The 17,506-nt window shown below is 38.1% G+C and overlaps 1 protein-coding gene across 50 annotated transcripts in view; it reads right to left on the bottom strand.

Moving 5' to 3' along the window:
• The window catches only part of MAP2 (microtubule associated protein 2), a 300,076-nt gene that overhangs the window by 34,473 nt on the left and 248,097 nt on the right, over window positions 1-17,506 (bottom strand). For 15 of the 50 annotated variants that reach the window (XM_060410370.1, XM_042244123.1, XM_042244138.1 and 12 more), the window contains 3 exons: window positions 15,360-15,437; window positions 5,631-5,882; window positions 100-3,852 (listed from right to left, as the gene is read on the bottom strand). In XM_060410370.1, the coding sequence (XP_060266353.1) occupies window positions 100-3,852; window positions 5,631-5,882; window positions 15,360-15,437 (4,083 nt within the window). The remainder of the gene's footprint in view (window positions 1-99; window positions 3,853-5,630; window positions 5,883-15,359; window positions 15,438-17,506) is intronic. The other 35 variants (XM_060410377.1, XM_042244166.1, XM_060410380.1 and 32 more) reach the window with 9 other exon arrangements.

Raw genomic sequence — 17,506 nt, 5'->3', positions numbered from 1 at the left:
AAGGGACATTTTAAAATGTCTAAAATGAAAAAAAAAAGTTTTTCCAATAGGATACTGGATTTTATTTGGGAGTAGAAAATTGAAAAATAGAATGCACACCTTGAGTGTCCACCCAGAGGCTGTCAGCATCCATGATGGAGTCATCAATGGTGGTTTCATCTCTGTAATCCTCATAGGTTTCTGTCTTATATTCTGAGAGTCCAACCTCTTCTCTCTCAGGGGAAGCCGGAGCCTCTGGAGAACCGTCCTTGGGTTCAGCCTGGGCTTCAGCTGCCTCTTCTACTTCAAGTTCTTCTTCGGCATGGGGTGATGGTCTCCTTCCCACCTCGGGCTGCTCGAGGGCTGCAAAACGGACACTGTGGGAACCTGACTCCCCTTCATCAGTTGTGGTTTGCACGACAGTGATGAAGTCGTCCTCGATGGTTACAACAGACTCAATCACTCCTTTGTGCTCACCAGGACAGGTCTCCACAAACTCCTCCCTGACACCTGGGGCACCCAGGTCGGTAATCTGAAGGGTGTCTGAGCGGAAGAGCAACTTGTCATATTCTCCCCGGGCTTCGATCTCTTCTTCCTCGCTCTGAGCCTCTGCTGGTTCAGCTCTGGCAGCTTCAGGCAACTGCTCGGTAACATCGGAGGGCGTGATGGAAATATCCGGGGTCTCCTGGCTTTCTTCTTTCGGCAGCTGAATAAATTCCATCTGGACATCAGCTCTCTCATCTGCGGCTACATCAGCCTCTGAAACAACAGGTGCACAGGGTATTTCCACAGACAATTTGATGGCAATCTCGTCTTGAATTAGAGAAGATTCTGGGGAAGTTTCCTTCTTGCCCTCATCGGCTTTCAAGGACTCCATGGTGAGGCTTTCATGCTCACCGCTGGACTCATAGGATTCTTCTTTGTCCACGGCCTCCTGGTGCACCAAGTCAGGCTTAGCCACCTTCTCCTTGACTTCTGTTTCACTAACTTTGGTGCCTTCTTTCACGTGGCTGGACTCAACACCCATAAATGCATCTACCTCCTGAGGGGCTGTGGATGAGGGAGCAAGGTCCTGGGTAGCCTCAAGTTTAAGCTCTGCTGCCTCTCCAGCATCTACATGTAGGCCTGAGGCCATCTGTCCAAAGTCACTGATTTTAATATCTAACTGACCTTGTTCAGCTTTCTTCACAGCCAAATCCAGTTCTGGTTCAGCTTTTTTGGACGGTTCTACCTCAGCTACCTCTGGCACTGAACTAAGAACTTTCTCTGCTTTCTCAGCCATGACAGGTGATGCATCTTTAGAGATCATCAGTTCTCTGGCTGAAGCTTGCTCCTGGGTCACTCCTAATCCAAGAGTTTCAACTTCATCACCAGCATCTTCTGTTTCCTTGGTGTGCTCTTTTGAATCAGCATGTTCTTCACTTTTCTCTAGGACAGTATCCAGCTTATCATTGGCTTTCTTCTCCTGATCAAACTCCCTACTCAGTCCTGATTTGTCACCAGAGATAGGTGGGGATGCTTCCTTCTCAGCACTGACTTCATCTTTTACTCTTCCGGCAGCTGCCAGCTTGACTTCAATTAATGAAAGATCAGTGGCCAAATCTCTTCGTGCTTTATCATCAGTGCCTTCATAAAAGGAACCACTCTCTCCAGATAAATTCTCACTGTCTTGAACAGGTGATGGGAGGGGGACTGTGTACTTATTGAACACACAGTAGCCCAGGTCTTCGAGTTGACTGTCAGTTTTAACGATGATGTGGTTTTCATCAGTGACAGGGGGCAAGCCAGTGCTACTCTCCTCCAACACAGTCTCTGATGGGACTGATTTTCTCCTGGCAACTTCAGTGTCTGCACTCACGGAAGCTAATCTTGACCGTGTGCCTGCCAGGTCTAGCATTTCAGGCAAGTCAGGGGCCATGACAGTACCATTTTTGTAATAATCTTTGGCTAGGAAAGGCGACTCACATGATGTCTCGACTCGGGCATTTTCCTCTCCAGTATCTTTTTCTTCCTTTACCTGTTCTTTTTCTTCTTTGCTTTCGGTTGGGAAGCAAGGGGCTTTGTCCACGGCAGGTGTTGTGGCTGGAAGGTAATCATCTCCTTCATCCATACTTCCACTAGTGTTGGTTAGAATGTCAGAAGCCAGGGGGGAAAGATCATGCCCTCGACCGAAGTTAAACCCAAGGGCTATGGAATCCAGGCAAGACATGGGCAAATTGATGGACATGCTTCTTTGTTCTATTGCAGACCTACCACCAAGTCCTAAGCTCCTGCTTAGTGTCAGATCATCCTTATTCTTACTGTGGAGATCCCTTTTCTCTCCATATACTTTTGGATCAATGGTGAACATTCTCTCTTGGGGAGAACTGGGTTCTTCTGGTAAGTCAGCTGGATGACTCTGTGCGAGAGTGCTATACCCTGCTTCTTGGGCTGGAGCACTGGGCTGAGGTTCTTCTTCTGGAAGTGTCTTGTCGCCATCCTTATGCATGGGAGATACAGCATCAAAAGCCTCTTGGGCACTTTCTCTTGTGTCACTGAGTTCATAGTAGTCACTGACTGGCTGGATGCTTTTGGTCACTTCCTCTTTCAGGGCGGATGTTTCAAAGTACTTGGACATTCCTGACTTGTCTTCATAAAATGGCATGTCAAGCTCAGCTGATGTTACAGCTCCAACTTCTACCTTATGATCTTTGTCAGCAACTTTTTCTTCAAAGAGCTCCTGGGTGGCACTCTTTTCACTTAGCGCAGTTGGTTCAGTCATGATTTTTTCCGGTGTCTGAGTGGTCACGGCTGAATCAGTAACTGCTTGCTCCAAACTTACAGGGAATGAGTCCTGTTTTAATATATCTGTGGGAGGCTCCTGGCCCATCTCTTCTTTTTTGGAGTAAGTGTGCTCTGTGGAAGGTTGAATTATATTTGTTTCTTCATCTATCAATTTTGGCGGTTCACTCTCTTTTGGCACGGCTTCTTTGTCAGAAATGGTTGTTTGTTCTTCCAGCTTTAGGTGAGGTTCCATTTCAGCAAGTGTAGATTCCTGTCCGCTGAGGGTGGGAGTCTCTTTTATCTGCACACTCTCTTCCTTTATCACCCCTTCCTCTTCTCCTGAAACTTTCTCTGGGACACACTCTTCCACAATTGAAACGTGAGCATCTTTGGGTGCAGCAACTGCCTCTGGGGCTGGTGCTTCTGCTATTTTGTCAGGTTGATCCTTCTGTGGCTCTTCAACTTGAGAACTATCTTTGGCAGTTGCTGGGCTACCAGTTTCTTCCAGAGATTTTTGGTCATCTGGCTGTAACAGGGCGGGAGCAAAGGGTGATGCTGCTGCAACTATTTCATTCTTTGAGATGTCAAAAGGAAGAGTGAAGCTTCCACCCTGAAAGGGACTCGGCATGGGAGAATCAAATTGTTTGCCTTCCCATTTTGGGATATCCTCAAGTACATCTTTTTCCTTCATGGGTGTTAGGGGGCCAGGAGACACGGGAGCAACTAAACCCCACTCGTCCTTTTTGGCTTCCGTCGGCATTTGGATGAACCAGTCCTTCTGTTCTTTTGCAGCTGTGGGCTCTGCAGGAAGGCCAATATCAGGTACCACTAGGCTTGGTTCTGTCTTGGGTTTTGTATCTTCTAGGCTGGCACCAAGAGTGTGCCCAAACAGAGTGGGAGGTGCTTTTTCTTCTTCTGTGCCTTGTGCGTCCTTTTTATCAGGGGAAGTTTCAGTCATTTCCAGCTGAGAAACTAAGGCAGCATGCTTAAGGTCTTCACCAGGCTTTCTTTGTGTCTCTGGTTCCTTTTCCTTCTTGTCTAATGGCTCGGCTGGAGAGGGAGTCAATTCCTGTTGATCATGAAACTCCATCTTCGAGGCTGTAAGTAAACCTGAAGTAATTGGGTTGATTTTTAAACATAATAGGCAAGGGATTTCAGGCAGTAAGCTTAAAATTATTTTTTGAAATGGCAAATGAATGGTAGGCTTGAGAGAAAAACTATGAAACATGCAAGCATGCTATTCATTTAAAAATGAAAATGAAAATGTCAGGACTGAGATATATTTGTATGATTGGTACAATAAACTCCCACTGTGGATTAATGTGTACAGAAATTGAAATAAGAGTATATTTTGAATACTCTTTTTTTGTTTGTTTGTTTGGTCTCTCTAAACAGTTCATGATGTGTACTATAGTAGAAAAAATGTCATATGCCTTCTACAGATAAAAATTACAAATTAAAGAAAATTTAATAAGTAGTTAACATTAGGATACAAAATAACCTATATAATCTATAATCTAAATATGGGAAAGAATTGATTTCAGCCAAACCTTTTCTTTTCTCATTGTAAAGTGAATTGGTAACCCATGGGCAGAAGGCCAATTAATTTATAATAATATGCATTAAATAATTTTAGCTAACTTGACCAACAAATGCCAAGACCAGTTTTGGGGGCATTGAAATGTTCCTAGAATAAAGTTTTAGAAGTCATCTAAGATTAAATTTCGGTAATACAAATAAATAATTGCTATAGACTTTGTTTGAGATGACCTAAATATTAACAAGACAATTTCTACCAAAATTGTAGAAATTTCTAAATTTCAAATTTCTTAAATCCTAATCATTACTTAGTCTGTACGATAGATAAAAGAAAATCTGAATTATACTGTTAATACTGGGAAATTACATGAATAACAAAACTTTAATAAGAGTCAACTATTAAAATGTCTTTTTCTCCTTGGTCATGACCTCATTTCCTGGAATGTGACCAACAGGTGAAGCACTGACCAATATTGGCTTTCGAGATGCTTCACAGAGACTAAATGAGTCTTTGTAATTTTTATTTGTTCACCAATTCAAAAGGCTCCAGAGTGTCACTTGTATTTTACAGCCAAAGTTATTTCATTGCGGTCATTAAGGCTAAATATAATTGTCTGGAGAAGATTTGGGGAAAATTAATAAAATTCAGTCATCTGAATGGGCAAGTTGAAGGGCAAGTGTATGGATCATCATTAACTTAAATACTTGTGTGTTGTCTTGTCACAATAGAAAATAAATACTTTATGACTTTTCTAGTAAAGTTTAGATGAATGAAAACTCAAGAGAGATGGTGATGATCAAAGGGGTTGGTTGCCATGGAAAGGAAATGATATGAGAAGCATCAGCAGGTGCTTTTAAGGAAACTAAACCAGTATTCACTGAAGCATAAAAAAAAAATATAGCACATTGCGATTGCAAACAAAAACCATTTTACCATTGAAGCCCTTAATAACGTGCCAAAATCCACCTCTACGATTTGAAAGAAAAGCATATGAATTGCTGTCCCCCAAAATAAAAATAAAAATATACATGTATTAGCAATGTGACTGGCAAACATTTGAGATGAGGAGGGGCGGGGGCGGAAAAAAAGCTCACATAGCATCATCAGCCTGGCTGCAAAGCGTATTGTATCATGGCAAAGTAAAACCAGGAATCAGCTGCAGCAGTGGAAAACCAAGCTGCCACACAGCACCTGCACAAGCCACACTCTTTGCTCTTTAAGTCTCAGACAGAGGTCTTGGTATCATGAGACGACCCAGCGATGGAATAGCATTGGAAAGGCATCAGATTGAGAAGCTGCTGGAGAGATCACTTGCAACAAACACATGCAAATCCTAAGAAAGACACACCTTCCCCGGCAGAGGAAGGGGTTTTTACTTCTGGAGACACCTCCGTGACCGTGACCTCTTTTACACTTTTCTCCTGTGGGGCCCCTGCTGGGGCGCTGTCTGCAGGAACTACTTGGGCCTCCGCACTAGACTCCACTTGGCCCTCCCTGAGGCCCGTGGGCTGGTCTGAGACCTTGGCAGCCCCACACTCTTTCTCAGGAAGAGTGGCAGGTTTCTCTTCCTCAGCCATTGGACTCTCTAGCGTTTCTTCTTCTTAGGGATGAAAAAGATGTTGACATCATGACCATAGAAACATATATGAAACAACAGAAATATCATTCAGGGAACGCTTTCAGCTCTATTTTATTGACCTCACAAGAACCTCTTTTATCGTTTGGATGAACAAATTAATATCCTAACACAATGGAAAATTAGTAAATATAATCAACTAATAATGATGCCTTTTAAAGTCTCATTAAAAGGCTATTTATTTTAAAACTTGAGAGCTGAAAGGGTTTTATTGCTCTATTACCCTTAGTGGAAATGGCAGTAAGTCGCACACAATGTGGAAAGCTGGCTGGAAATAAGAGATGGCGCTGCCAGATAACAGATGGTTGTGAAAAGATAGATGCGTTGATGTGCTGCAACAAACCTTTAAGTTTGTAAGTCATGTGCTGTTTTCTCCAATGCAGGAAGCCCCTACATACGAATTCCTGATTACTTAATGTAAAACATGCAAACTTTGCTAAAGGGATCTTTGGGAGTAAAAAGCCTGGCCTCAGAATAATATCCAATCAGCCACTTTATTATCAACTTTATCGTGAAATCCATCAAAACTCTTTAAGACATACTTTATTTAGTATTTTTAAGGCCAAAGACTATCTAACTCAATTAATTTTACCTTCATTGCATTATATGATTGGAGAATGTAAAATTTTTCAAGAAGTAAAATATTTTGAAAAACAAGGTCCAGGTAATAGTTAATTTCACTGCAATTTAGAAAAGTCTGCCTCTAGGACATGACTGTTATCATATTGTTCAAACCACTTAAATAGCAGTAATAGAGTTCTTGTATAGTTCTCTTTGACACTAAAGAAAGAAAGAAAATGTGCATATTATAAAGTTTCATTTCTGCAATTCAAAACAAAACCACCAAGGAAAGATAGCTGAGTGGCAACAAAACTGCCAAAATATCCTCCCCGAAGATGTATATCACACAGAAAAATATTAACAATTAAAATGTAATAAAACAAACTTATGAAAAGCCATGAATTATGCTATTCACTTGTTTCTCATTTACACTTCAAATATCAGTAAAATAAATCCCATTTTATTGCTTAAGAAATTAGAGGGAAATACATAAGCTGTCTTATAGTTCTTCAAATCAATGATTCTTTTGAAATTCCTATGAACAATCATATATTGTTTAATTGGATCTGTGAGGAAGACTATAGCTGCAAAGGAGAGAAATTTTTTGAGAAACATTAAGCCCTTATGGGGAAAAAAGAGAACTGCTACTATTTCTTCACATTTAATGCACAGATACTTTCATTTTTGTAATTTAACTATGTCAGTAACATTTTAATAATTCAGATTCTAACTTATTATTAAGGCAATTTTTACAATGCCATAGAATTAGAGATTTTGATTAAAGCTAAGAGACTTTTAATATAGCTGCTTTGCTAATGTCACCTTATTGGATGAAATCAATTTAATTTACATTTTTTCTAAATCCATGTAATTTTTTAGCTTTCCAGTTTCTCATTTCGTATAAATCATGTTTATTTCCACACCTGTTCTTTATTCAAAATTCATATAGTTTTCTTAATTATTTTAAGTCCATTTAAGTTTTCTCAATATGCATTGTATTTTTCTATCAGAATGTCTGAACCATTGGTGCTCTTGCCTTGGAACTATCTGCTTTTACATTAAATATTATGCCATACAAAAATATACTCTTCACTTAAGCAAGTTATTTTTCCCCATTTCAAAATGACATTCACCTAAGGGAAAAAAAAAAATTGGCCCTATTTTTTTCTTTATAATACTACCTTGTTAGAATGAGATAAATTGCAGCCCACTGCCCACTTATTTTATCCTCTCCACAGCCAACTATACATAAGATCTCCACTTTCAAAAGACTAGAATGACAAAAGCTTGGGAGCATTTCCTTCATTTTAGCCCACCTCTACTTATCTGAACCAAGATTTAGTCACCTGAGGAAGCCTCTATAGTTTCTGTAGATGTTTAAGTGATTTGGAGAAATAAATTTATTCCATAACATTTATTCTACCCTAAACAATTATTTCTCTTTTAAAAGGCTATCACATTAATGTGGCACTAAATAGAAACCTAACTCTCTAAGTCTGCTCTAGTAATAATTAAGGGTCATCTTCTTTGGTTTGGGTAAGAAGATACATTCTTTCCCTATTGATATATTTGCAAGGGGTAGAAAGAAGTCATACTTTGTTTGAACTTTTTTTGCTTTCTTCTCAGAAGCCTTGAAGAAAAAAAAAGAAGCACTCACATGTCTTAAATCAGACTTCTTCCATATAAATTGTTGAGGCATTTGGATGGACATGAACGATATAGGGACTTCACTTTCATATGGAAAAAACAGGCTCCTGTCCCTCCCACCCACACATGGAGGCACACTTAAGGTGATGCACGTGGTCAAAGCTGCAGGCTGGGGAGGAGGAGCTAAAGGGGACCATGCTTGGTTCACCTTTCTCCTGGCCTAAGTGGGCCTCTGCACTCTGCGATGGGACACTGGGGAGCACACTAGAGGCAGTCCATTGTGAGCTGAACAAAGGATGCTCATAGTACTCCTCATCGGAATTGGAAGGGTCATCATCAGGCACAGACACCGAGATGGAGGGGGCTAGGAGTCTACGCCTCTCCCCGCTGGTGGCAGGTTCGTGGCTGGGGAACCTGTGTAGAGGACCTACTTGATCCTCAGCCCCTTCATCTACAAACAGACACACAGGAAGAAACTGCAGGGAAAACTGGACAAGACAGACACAAGATCAGACAGACGAGACAAACATTTGCACAAGGACATGGGGTCACGGAAGCAGCACGGCAGGATGGAGAGGGATGAGTGAGACCAAGCTGGTGGAGGGTGGGAGATAGTGAAATTTCATGCTTCAGTAGCCACTGAATTTAAACTCTCCCTTTAGGAATCTTGTCATTGATCTAAATGAACCAAATGCTCTGACACTCCCACTGCATAATAGAAATTATCTTTACATCTTCCTCAAATGAGTTATAATAACAACAGATACACTGGGAAAGAAACAAAGCACTATGAAACAAATGTATTTGTTAGAAGAAATTCTTTCAAGTAAGTACATTTTCTCATGTTTTTAACAATACATTTATAAGTTATAAAAGAGGAAAGCTGCTAGGACCTGATGCCTGTACAATTCTGAGAGAAACTGGGCCTGTGGAAGTACAACCTTAATTATCTAGTATGCTCATATAGTTAGCATTTTGGTTGATTTAATTTTTAGTTCATGACTTCCACCAGAAAGTAATTTTCAATTCTGTTAGGAAAAATCTACAATGCATTATGCTTCTTTCCTGTCTTGCTTAGGGAAACACAACTGGCATAGCGTTTTCTTTGGATGCAAACTCCTAGGCATCCTTTTGAACCCTAGTTCTTATCTGCATGGCTGTGAAAGTATTAGAAAGCATCCAGCAATATACACTTGTTTCCTTGTGTTCTGCTTCTCTTTGGAAGGCTTAATAAGAGATACAGTTACCTGAGAATTTCTACTGAGGTGGCTTCTGACCCATCACAATTATATTCTATGAAGTTTCACTTGTACTACTGTTTTTATATTTCAAAGCCCTCATAGTATATTTCTCATGGAAACGCTAAAGAAGCTGCTCTCATTTCTTTTCTTTCCCACATCTTAGCTTAGAAATCTGTATTACTTAAATATATTTCCTTTAGAAATATGAATATAGATCAATCAGTTTGCTTAGCATTTCAATGAACCTAAAGAATGATCACAAAGAACAGTATCTGGCTGAGACACTGTATGTATCTCAGGCCTACATGGCTGATTACTAAATTTGTTAACCACTATTTTTTTACTTATATAGAGAAATAATTTAAAATTTTTGTATTTTTCAATAAGATCAAAATGCAGTAGCTATCTGTATAATTTTTATTTGTATCAAAATTTAAGTGGACAGAATTACAGCAATAATTTGAAAATACACTGTATTTTTAGCACAATAACTTATTTTCAGTCAACTGAGTGCTGACAACTGGAAATAAACCTGAAATCATTAGGACACTAAAATAATATTTTGAAGAGAGAATGTTTTTAATCTTTTGAACACATTATTTACTGATTGTTCCATGGAAGTTGTTTCTAGATGGGTGCTCAGAAACTTCCCAGCCACAATGCTTATTATATCATAGGATAGAAGAAACCTAAAATTATATTTGATATTCTTAATTCAACTCAGCACGATTTCTCAGCTGAGCAGACGACTGGCTGAGATCTGGCCTACAACACGGCTGAATCATAAGTCTTGGGCTTGTCACAAGTCCCAGCCATTCATATCTTCTCTAGGGACTCCTGAGGCTGTAGACTCCCCAGGGACACAAGTTTTTCTGAAACTTCCAATACATTCAAACAGATTACATGGATAATCAATAAGTGAAAATGGTATATTTGCCTCTCTGCTTTTCAACATTTTCTAGGGAGGACAGCAGAGTACAATTCAAAACTAAAGAATTTAAACCTGAGAGATGATAGTTTAAAGGCAATTCTCCTCGGATAGTTTAGCCTTTTGAAGATTTTGGCTTCCTCTTTCTTGTTGTTGTTTCTTGAAAGTGCCAAAATGTGAAAACAACCCAGAGTCTTGCTTCAGATCCAGAACATTTCAAAAAAACAGTACTTTCTATTCTGAAAACTTCGGCTAATCAGGGAACAACAAAAACTTTAAGTGTTTCAGTGGAAAAGTAGCTTCTCTGTAGTATTTGTCTGGCTCCTAGCCAGGCAACTTCAAAAAGAATGTCTGGCAAAGCCCAGTCCCCTCTGGGGTACTCCAAATCTCTGTTTAGAACCTATGAGCCTGAAGTCCATCTACATTACATGTCCCAGAGATGTGCCAGTGAAAGTGATGCTTAGAGGACATTGTTGGCTGGCTAAGTCCAGAGAGTGTACCAGCGCATGGGCTTCCAGTGATAATGCTAGAAGAGAAGAGATCCTCATTTGCTATAGGATCGTGTATGGCGGGTGCTGTCAGTTCATACCCAAATGGAGGTGTGACACGTAATAAATAAATTATATAAGTGAATGAATTATATATATATAATTATAAATGAATATATTATAAATGAATGAATTATTTACTTGGGAGTTGTTTGAAAAAACAAAAGGAAATCAGTCCAGTGCCTTGTAACCAAAATACTCTCATTAGAAGATGACGTCACTCTCATTGTCCCACAGTAAGAGCCTAGCTAGATAACATAGAGCTTTAGCGATGCAGCGAGGCTGTATTTCTAGAACTTCGGTTTCCCAGGTGGCTCAGTGAGTAAAGACCCTGCCTGCAGTGCAGAAGACACAGATTCAATCTCTGGATCAGGAAGATTCCCTGGAGGAGGGCATGGCAACCCACTCCAGTATTTTTGCCTGGAGAATCCCATGGACAGAGGACCCAGGTGAGCTACAGTCCACGGGACTGCAAAGAGTTAGACATAACCAAAGCAATTGAGCATAGCAAATCTGAATTTAAATTCTGGATAAGCCACTTATTAGCTGTGACATCCTGGGCAACAGTGGAAGTGAGTATTATCTGTGTGAGTATTCTGTGTGGGTTGATTAAATGGGAAGGTATTTGAGAAAGCACCAAGAATCATTCTTGATTCCATAGATGTTAATACCTCTATCTTTAGTCTATCAGACAAGTTTCATGTACCTTTACTCTTTACTTTGATTTGATACATCAAAGCTAGACTTAGGAGATTTATGAAAAATGAATTCATAACAGTTTTGCTCTTTAAGGCCAGGATTGAATGTCTCCTTTTACTTTAAGTACACTTGCTTTCGGACACTTGGTTATGTCACAAAATAGTCTGTTTCATTTCATAATGTACTGTTTTAAAGGGAAGGGGAGTCTTGTGAACCCTGGACTTTTTCATAGTTCCTTTGCATAATGATAATCTTTTTAAAAATGAAGCTTACCTGGTTTCAGTGGAGAACCACATTTCCCCTAATTTGCCTTCATACAAAATTTTCTTTAAAAGAAGCATTTGAAAATTTATATTGGGTAAAGTTTGCCACACAAAATTCAGTCTTGATCTGTCAGCCCCCTTGGGTACAATGAGTAGTCACGTTTATGAGAGATTGAACATCTTGGGGTATTAGTGACTCTGACTTGGTGATCTTGCCTGTCCTGGCATCACAGCTTCTACCCCGTGGCCTAGAGCAGCTGACTCCTCTGTGTAGTGTCCCAACTTCTCTAAGCCCTTTCCAGTCTACAAGCTTTGGACTGAGGACTTCTCAGTTTGCCAACTGTCTGCTGCCCTAGAATGATATGGAGGGAAACTGCTCCAGGTTAACAGTCACAGTGCGCCACATCGCTGACACAGGAAATCATCAGCCTAGGATTCGGGAGGAAACCTAAGAGGGTGCAAGGACTCCTGGTTCTGTTTTCAGATTTTTCCATTGCTCTTGCATGGGCTTCCAAATTCTAACAGTTCAGTTCAAGTGATAACTATTATGGTTAGGCCAAAAAGAAAGGGGAGCTTAATTGAAAATATAATAACTAGTTCAGTCTGGTTCACTGTACCTGGGTTTCCTTTCTAAGTCTGCTACTTACTTCATTTTTTTCATCAAAATCTCTTTGTTCCCCAGAATAAGTACATAGTCTTATGAATATTATACCAATTATAATACATGAATATTCATACATGACAGTAATTAATATCTTAAATTATTTTTAGTAGAAGCATCCATGCTTCCCCTTTTGGAAAGAACAGCTTTTAGAATGTTTGCTAATTAATAAAAAGCCTATCTTCAAAATCAATAAAATACTCAATTTAATCTAAGAACATTTACATAAAAGGACTGAACTGTGACATTCACTGTGCTTTTAGATTGAAGTTGCTTTAAGGGTGTTTTGAGGAGGGTGAAAAATCTCCTAGATGGAAAAATCCACCTGCTTTCTTTCCAGTCAATGTGCTATGAGCAATATATTAAAAATTTTGGCTTTGTCTTTACAAAGCAATTGATTTGAATATTTGAAAAGTTATTCTTGTCTTGCGGATTTTCACTAATTTTTTTCTGATAAAACAAAACAAATAAGTTGTTATAAATACTTTAAGAGTGGTTTAAAATAAAAGAGAGGAACTAGTTTGATTGCCTAGATCACATGCCTTTCATAAAATTAAGGTAAAAATATTACCTAATCTTTTAAGTCAATGGAGTTTGAAATTACATATTTTATCTATATAACTAAAAATATGATTATCTTTTTTAAAGTAAATCATTAGGATTTTGTATAGGTTGAGGCTTTCTTTTGAAAAAAATTAAATAAAAATACATGTTCAGTTTGAAAATGTTAAAAATATCTTCAAATTACTTTCAGTAGGAAGTAAGTTGCCATTTTCCCCAAATATACTGAAACGACCTTGAGGAAAACAATCCCGAAATGTGAAGGAACAGTTACTTTGGAATATGATACCTAAGTTACCAAGATATGAAAGTGATTCTATTTTTAATGTATACTTTCATTATATCTATGGTACACCCTCCAGAAAAGACTGGGTGAGTCTCAGATGTCTGGGAAGACCTTGTTGCCCTTTTAACTCAAGCTCACATATAGCAGTAAGAAGAATGAATTACTTGACCTCTAGGTGACTTGGGAGTCAACGTCATACCCCTCTCTTGGTTAAGAGGATTTCCTGACACGGGAAAGGCTTTAAGTAGGGGTTCAGAAACATTTTCAGTGACCTGTGGGAAGCGAGCTGTCATGGAAGGCTTTCCACTACATTCAGAGTAAAATCCAGGAGCCTGAACCAAGCCAGCTGCTGCTCACTCCCAGACTCCTCTCCTCCACCCATCTCTCACACATTAGCCCTGGGACTCCTTTAATTCCTAGAACACTTGATGCACTTCCCCACCTGAGAGCCCTTGCACATCCTCGTTCCTCTGCCTAAATTGCCCCTTTCCTCCATCTTTCCTTGGCCAACACTTCCTCAGGCTTCTGAGGTCAGCTCCCTTCACCCTCCAATAAAGTAAGATTACTCTTCTTTTACCTTAAAGCTCCCTGTTCTTTTCCTTCCTAGTGCTGAACTTACTTACTGGATTTCCATTCTCCACCAGACTTTGTGCTTCTTACAAGGAAGGATCATGTCTGTTTTGCTTACTAGTGTATACTTAGTAGAGTGCAAGGAAACTTGTAGGTGCTCCATAGATATGAACAGATAAAATCAAGGCCAGAAAGGATCTTTCAAATCTATGAATTAAAAGATCAAATCACATTTTCAGGGAATTAACTAATCATCAGTGGTTATAATGACACTGATTATATGCAATGCTTACAGTCCTCAAATTTTCTTTTATTCCTTTGACTAATTATTTCAGGCAGTAAACTTAGGAAAAAAGGCCTCAATTTAAGAAAAAAATCTTACTAAAAAAGTTTTAAGTTTATAAATCTATGACAAAAATAAATTATATTTATTGATAGTTTAAAGTTCAGTAATTTAGAATAACCTAGTAATTTAAAAAATAAGCAAACCTAATTACAGATTTTTATAAAAAGACAGTGATTCTTTTTTGACCTTATTTAATTTTTAAGACAATAAAATGAGCTCCAAAAGGCACAACAAAAGGAAAAATAAGTCAACAAATAAATGACAAAAATGGAAAAGTATTAATATTCTGATTTTAGTATATGAAAAGTAAATTATATTGACATAAGCAAGCTTTCAACAAATTTTAAAAGCTTTCTTATTCTCCTGTAACTCTCAAACAATAGACAAAATTTAACTGGTCTAAGTCAGAGAACCAATAATGTTTAGCTTTTAAATACTGTCTTTCATCTCAGATTCTAAATGGATATTCTTCAGAGGCATCTGTCTGCTTCTTCATTGCAAACTGAAAAGCTGACATGGCATTCCATGTTGACTGAATGCATAAATAGATTCATGGACAATAAAAGGTCTCAGCAGGAAAGAAGCCATGATCTCAGTTTCCAGTTCAGTACTCTCAATATCAAATTTGTTCACTGACTTCTTCATTTATTCATTAATATTTATTGAGAGTTTGCTACAGGTCTGGCCTTGGGGAAGCCCTTGGCAATACAATAGTGAGCAAAATAGAGACAGTTCCTGCCAACCCTTCCAAAACAAATCTACTGATTTCATCAATATATTTATTTTTATTCAGTCACTTATAAAATTAAATTGTATTTACTCTTTAAAATATTCTACATGAAATAAACTAGTTCTCTGTAGTTATTCTAGCTAGCCGCTTAAACACAAAGTTATCTTTTCCTTTATCCAGCAGATTTTTCCTGTTTTATTTACCGTATTCATCTACTTTTGATTTTATGTACAGAAATGATAATATATTTAATTAAAGTCTTCATTTCTTCTTGATTATTTGAAACAGACAGCTCCAAAGCTGGGTCACATACTAACCAATACCAAAGTCCAGCACTTATGGTTTGAGGATTATTTACCCTTAAAAGAAGACAAACCTCAAAGAGTCCAACAGGCCTTACCTTCTTCCACTGGGACAGTCTGTTCTGAGGCTGGTGATGGGGGTGGAGAAGGAGGCAGATTAGCTGTCTCTTCAGCTGCTAAAGATCAAACAATGGAAAAATGAGATACAACAATTAATCCTACTAGCCCAGTGGACATGTAGGAGTTGTGCCATCTGTAAAAAGGACTCTATGAAATTCAAGGAAAGAGTCAATAGTAAGTTGCATTTGACTTATTTTATTTCAGCCCCATTACCTGATTCATAAATTTTTGAAAACCTAAAAAAAGAAGAGCATTTAATATTTTAAAAAAAATCACTCCATAAAAATGGATTAGAGATAACTTCTAAAATTCTATCATTAATCTCATTAATTTTATCTGCTCTTTCAATTAATAAAATGTTTAATTCTGATCCTAATTTACTACATTCAAACCCAGCCAGGTAAGCATTTTAGTTTGGATTTGAATTGACTGATTAAAAATATGTTAGAGCGGGAAACTATTGTTTATCTTGATCTGGAAACTAATCACAGCTATTTTAGGAGATGTATTTTTTAAACAACATTTTGTTCACTGAGTATAATGTCAAATCCATCTTCTGTATGTATTCTCAGAAAAGAAAAATGAAGCTGTCACAGCCTGAGGCAACCTTCAGATAGAAACATGTACTAGTGGGAGCTGAGAAATATTCTGGCCTTGGCACTACACGAAAGAAAACCAAAGAGAAATGTTCTAGATGATGAAATTCATTCACATTAACTCCGTTTTCCTCTTGAAGACACTTACCTTCTTTATGACCACTCACACGAAGGTAAGGGATTTTCAAAGGAAATATTTATCAGTCAAGGCCAGTGGTAAAATTTATTTTAAACAAGCCTGTGGGCTTCTAAGGGATATTTTAAAGTTTTATTTTTTTTTAAGTGAGATTTTTCTTTTAAAAAATAATGAAATTTTGCCACTAACAGGACATTATATTAAGTGAAGTAAGTCAAACAGAGAAAGACACATGGTGTACATCATTTATATGTGGAATCTAAAAACTACAGAAAACTAGTATCTATAACAAAAAAGGAGCAGATTCACAGACAGAACAAACTAGTGGCTACCAGTAGGGAAGGAAGAGGGGCAACACAAGGGTAGAGAATGGGAGCTATAAACTATTGGGTGTAAGATAGACTCAAGGATGTATTGTACAACATGGGGAATATAGCCAGGATTTTGTAATAGCTGTAAATGGAAAATAACTTTCCAACTGTATAAAAATTAAAAAAAAATTTTTTTAAGTAATGTTTCCTTTCATTTCAAAGAACAGAAGTAAACCACAGAAAGAAAGCTAATGTTTTAGATAAGTTTTTCCCTCTCTGTTCTGGGTGAAAATAATCCTTGATCATCAGAGAACATTGTATTGAATATAATGAGATTATTTTTAATCATTATTGAGAGAGGAGAAATTTTTATGATTTAATTTTTAATAGACAATGCAGTGCTTATCAGAAAATCAAATATTAAAGATGCATAAGACTGAAGGAACAACAGTTATATACTATTTTTAGGCTTTAAAAACCACATCTTTCTCTGGGTTAGTTATACATACCTGTGAAATAAGCATATGTTGAATTGCAAGAGAATTTCCTTTTATGTGTCTCTGCATGTATATACAACCACATCTAGCATCTATCTATCCATTGAGAGTAGGGGCACCAAGCCTTTGGCTGAGTGTTTTCCTTGGTGAGCGCCATTATATTACCTGTTTGGTCCTGTAGGGCATTTGACTTGCAATGGAGGGAGAGGGCTAATGTATTGCCCTTAAATGAACAAAGTGAAGACTAGTATCTCATATGGGATTCAATCATTGTATCCCATATAAGGTACTAGCCACTGATGATTCTAACAATCTCTGGCTATAGGTTTTGGTAGCCTTTTCAGGGAGACCCCAGAGACTGTAGTATAGATAATCATTAACCAAAACCCATAAAGGGAAACAATCATCTCTAATTAAAGCATTAGAACATTTTCCTGAGTGGGGCCATGACGTCAAAGTGCATTGGCTTAATTTTTTTAATAACTATTTCTAGTGGTCTGGAAAAGAAAAATGAAGGGCAATTTAGGGGCAAAGTGTAATTAGAAGTTGACTGTCCTAAAGACTACTGAAATACCACAATGAGCC

Source organism: Ovis aries, chromosome 2, assembly GCF_016772045.2.
Source record: "Ovis aries strain OAR_USU_Benz2616 breed Rambouillet chromosome 2, ARS-UI_Ramb_v3.0, whole genome shotgun sequence".
NCBI classification, from domain to species: domain Eukaryota; kingdom Metazoa; phylum Chordata; class Mammalia; order Artiodactyla; family Bovidae; genus Ovis; species Ovis aries.
Note: the sequence above shows the minus strand (reverse complement) of the source record. Positions and strands in the feature narration are given on the sequence as shown.